Here is a 4,064-nt window from a genome sequence, read left to right as displayed (position 1 = left end):
GGCTACTGTTTGAAATTCTATTTGCTAGAAAACTACACAATTACTATTTCAAAGCTTAGAGCTGTGGTTTTGTTTGGTGTACTCAAATTTTAGGAATGTAAAAATTAAATGGCAATTCACAAAGTTTCAATTATGTGTGCATGTATGTTTAGGTACTTCAACTCGTGGAGTTTTCTTCTGGCCTTATTTTCATGACTCAGATGTCCTTCATAGGCTTAAGATACCGCATCCAGCTCTTGACCCTAAAGTTACCAAAACGAATTGTAAAAAACTCAAAAGACTTATGGCGGCTGAGTTTTGGTTCGGCTTTATGTTCGTGAGAGATCCGTTTGAGCGTGCTGTGTCGGCATATTACAACAAAGTTAAGAAAGAAAATTATTTCAACGGTAGAAATTGGACCATTGTTGAATATTTTGAGCACTTGATTAAAAATGACGTCACAGATCGCCACTTCAAACCACAGTATCAATTATGCAACCCTTGTTCTCTCAACGTCAGTTATCTAGGAAGAACCGAGACAATGATATCTGATATGGATGCAATAATCAATCGTCAAACTAGTTTACACATGAAAATTCCTTTCGATCCAAAAGACCAGGTGTCTACGAATGTAAGCTTGAAAAACACCACAGGAAAAGCAATGAATGACATCTATCTCCAGTTAGATCCGAAACTGATGAAGAAGTTCATCTGGAAGTACAGACTCGACTATCTTGCTTTCGGATACAATCCATACAGTTTGCTATCCAAACTGTCGCCGAAATGAACAACGAGTTCTTTTTCTTTAAAATTAAGCTTTGAAATGTCAATAGGGTGCAACTTGAAAACTTACAAACGAACTAGAGAATCGCAGCAATAAATTCCAGTCTAAAAGTTTCTGTTTGATGGAGCTGCATGGTTATTTTCAGTTTTTATTGTTCCGACTTTCGATACGAAAGTAACGGAATATTTGTGCTCGGGGTGGGTTTTTTTTCTTCAGACAAATTTCGACTTTTTAACTAGCCATTTTTGACGGAATTTCTGACGGAATTTTTGACGGAATTTTACATCATTCGAAAGGTATTGTTGTCTTGAGCTCAAATTTGAAAAGATATTTCACCTGTGATCATTTTTCGTAAAGTTACGGGGGTTTAAAGATTGCCATTTTGGCCAATTTGGACAATTAACGCGCGATATATTTCGCGCTATTAACGCGTAAGCGGAGATTTAATCCGTCTTATAAATCGTTCCAAATTGGTTGAAAGAAGCTTGTTTGCCATAATTGATTTGTTTCAAGGAGCGAAATCTATCCTTTTGTACTTTATATGGCGTGTGGGGGGATGATTTTCATAAAAAATCTCAAATTTTAGAATTTTTTTTTTTGATTTTGTTTTGTTTCATTGAATTTTTTAATGTTATTACTGCTCCATAAACCTTAAAAGGCAGTCGGAACATTCAGGGATTCGCCCTGATACGAGCAGTCTTGTTTTGATTTTATTATTCATTACTAAAAAGCTATCAAAAGGTATGGGTTCCAAAAATATATTGATTTCCTGTTCAAACAGCGGTTTCAATTGCGATAGCGCAATGCGGAGTTTATTGGCAAGAGTTTCACATAATATAGATTAATCACCCTCAAAAAGTTTTCACTTTTAAATAGAGCGCATTTCCCCCATTCGAACGATACAAAAAAAAACATTCAAACTGTTCATTTTGCTCCAAAAAATTTTGTCTCGTTTTCTTTTAATTTGTCTTGGAGCCCTTTTATAAGGTCATCAACATAAAAAACTGAAGACAGAGGTTTTCAAAACATAAGACCATGACCAGTTAGAACTCATTAAGCAAATCTCAGAGTCCTAAATCCAGCTAACAGTGGTTGAATATAGTGAAAACACTAGCAGAAAAAACGAAAAGTGTAATGGTTACGTGCCTCGTTGCACAACATTAGCCGACACTAAGCTTTCCGCAATCTAAATTTTTGAACCAGACTTCTCCATGGTGCCAAAAATGATGTCCAAAAATCCTCGAAAAATTCTCACGCAGAGGTTTGGTTCGCGCAAAATTGCAGCATAATTAAGTATGGTTGCGCAAAGTCACGCAAAGTTGCGCAATACTGAAAGATCTAAAGATGATTCTATAAAGTTTGTAAGATGGGTCGTGCAATGGGGCACCGTATGTCGCTCAAAATCGCAATCTTGTTCGCTTAAAGTCGGCAACATAATCACGAACTCTAAAATGTTTACCCCAACTGTATTTTCAAGGGGATACCTTTATAACTTTGACAACTAAGAGTTTCCATAATAGCAAATAATGCAAAAACTTACAAATTTTGACTGTTTAAATAATAAATTAGTCAAACATCAGACGATAAAGACACGCACTATTTGCAACCTATTTCTTAAAAACTTGTTCGCCCACATTCAAGTTTTGGCGTGATAATGATTTAAACGAATTAATTTGTTGTTTTTCTCACAATTATAACTCATAATAACAAAAATGCTCGTATCAGGGCGAAGCCCTGAATGTTCGACTACCTATTTAGGTTTATGGAGCAGTAATATCATTAAAAAAATATATATAACAAAATTAAAATTTTTTTTTCTAAAATTTGAAATTTTTTATGAAAATCATCCCCCCACACGCCATATAAAGTACAAAAGGATAGCTTTCGCTACTTGTAACAAATCATTTATGGCAAATAAGCTTCGTTAAACCAATTTGGAACGATTTCTAAGACGGATTAAATCTGGCTTACGCGTTAATAGCGCGAAACATATCGCGCGTTAATTGTCCCAAATTGGCCAAAATGGCAACCTTTAAACCCCCATAACTTTACGAAAAATGATCACAGATAAAATATCTTTCAAATTTGAGCTCAAGAAAACAATACCTTTCGAATGATAAAAAAAATTCCGTCAAAAGTGGCTAGTTAAAAGTCGAAATTTGTCTGAAGAAAAAAAAACCCACCCCGAGCACAAATATTCCGTTACTTTCGTATCGAAAGTCGGAACAATTACCAGATTTAGTCGTTTAAAAGATTTAAAACCGCTAATAATTGTGGGACTCTTACAATAAATTATATTTGATAATCTTTCCTACAAAAACTCTTTAAATCAATTCTAATCAATTATAAATTCTTATATTGGCAAAATTTTGTCACAATAAAGAACTATTTTAAATATATCCAATAGTTTATTAGTTTTTTTCCAATAACAAAATTTCTAAAAGTGAGATATCTTGTCACATTTTGGTTCATCAAACTTTTACCACGAAACAAAAGTTTTGTAGAGATCATTTCATTTTAAGTGAAAAATTTCCGCGTAGGTGGAAAAATAAATCTTCCGAATAAAAAATAATGAAACTAAAGCAATGTCCTGATATTTTAGCAGTGAAAACTAAAGCAATGTCCTGAACCACCAAAATATCAGGACATTGCTTTAGTTTCATTATTTATTCGAAAGATTTATTTTTCACCTACCGCGGAATTTTTTCACTAAAATGAAATGATCTCTACAAAACTTTTGTTTCGTGGTAAAAGTTGATGAACCAAAATGTGACAAGATATCTCACTTTTAGAAATTTTGTTATTTGAAAAAACTAATAAACTATTGGATATATTTAAAATGGATATATTTAAAAAATACGCATCATGAAACAACTCTAATGGAGACGAAATGAAAAAAAAACTTCAAATTTGAATTGAACTGAAACGCATAAAATAATTTCATCATTTTTCACTTAAACCAACGTCCACAAAGATCATAAGAAATAAACAATTCAGAAGCAGGTCGAAGACAACTATGCAAACAAAAAAGGTTGATAATCGATATTAATCAATTAAAATTGACCTAATTTGACAAGTTTTTATCTCGCAAACTTATCAATGAGCAAAAGCAGACATTTTAAAAACTATAGACATTTTATGTATATCATAAGTCTGCTAAACGCCTCTCTGCAGAAGTTTTGCACCCAATAGCAAACTATGCCGCCGACCATTTGACTAAAGAAACTTCATGGTTTGATGTTAGAATGAATAATTTCGCTTCCAAAATATTTGAAACTATGAGTACTTAACTGAACGCAGG

General features: G+C 33.2%; 1 protein-coding gene across 1 annotated transcript; it reads left to right on the top strand.

Annotated features, from left to right (window-relative positions):
• The first annotated feature begins 283 nt into the window (after positions 1–283).
• On the top strand, positions 284–766 carry LOC134846807 (carbohydrate sulfotransferase 14-like). Its single transcript, XM_063864199.1, has one exon. It carries the CDS (start codon positions 284–286, stop codon positions 764–766), a length of 483 nt encoding a protein of 160 aa, XP_063720269.1.
• Positions 767–4,064: the final 3,298 nt, after the last annotated feature.

The sequence above is a fragment of the Symsagittifera roscoffensis genome, chromosome 5 (genome assembly GCF_963678635.1).
Source record: "Symsagittifera roscoffensis chromosome 5, txSymRosc1.1, whole genome shotgun sequence".
Classification (NCBI taxonomy): Eukaryota; Metazoa; Xenacoelomorpha; order Acoela; family Convolutidae; genus Symsagittifera; species Symsagittifera roscoffensis.
This window is presented reverse-complemented; position numbering and strand designations above follow the sequence as displayed.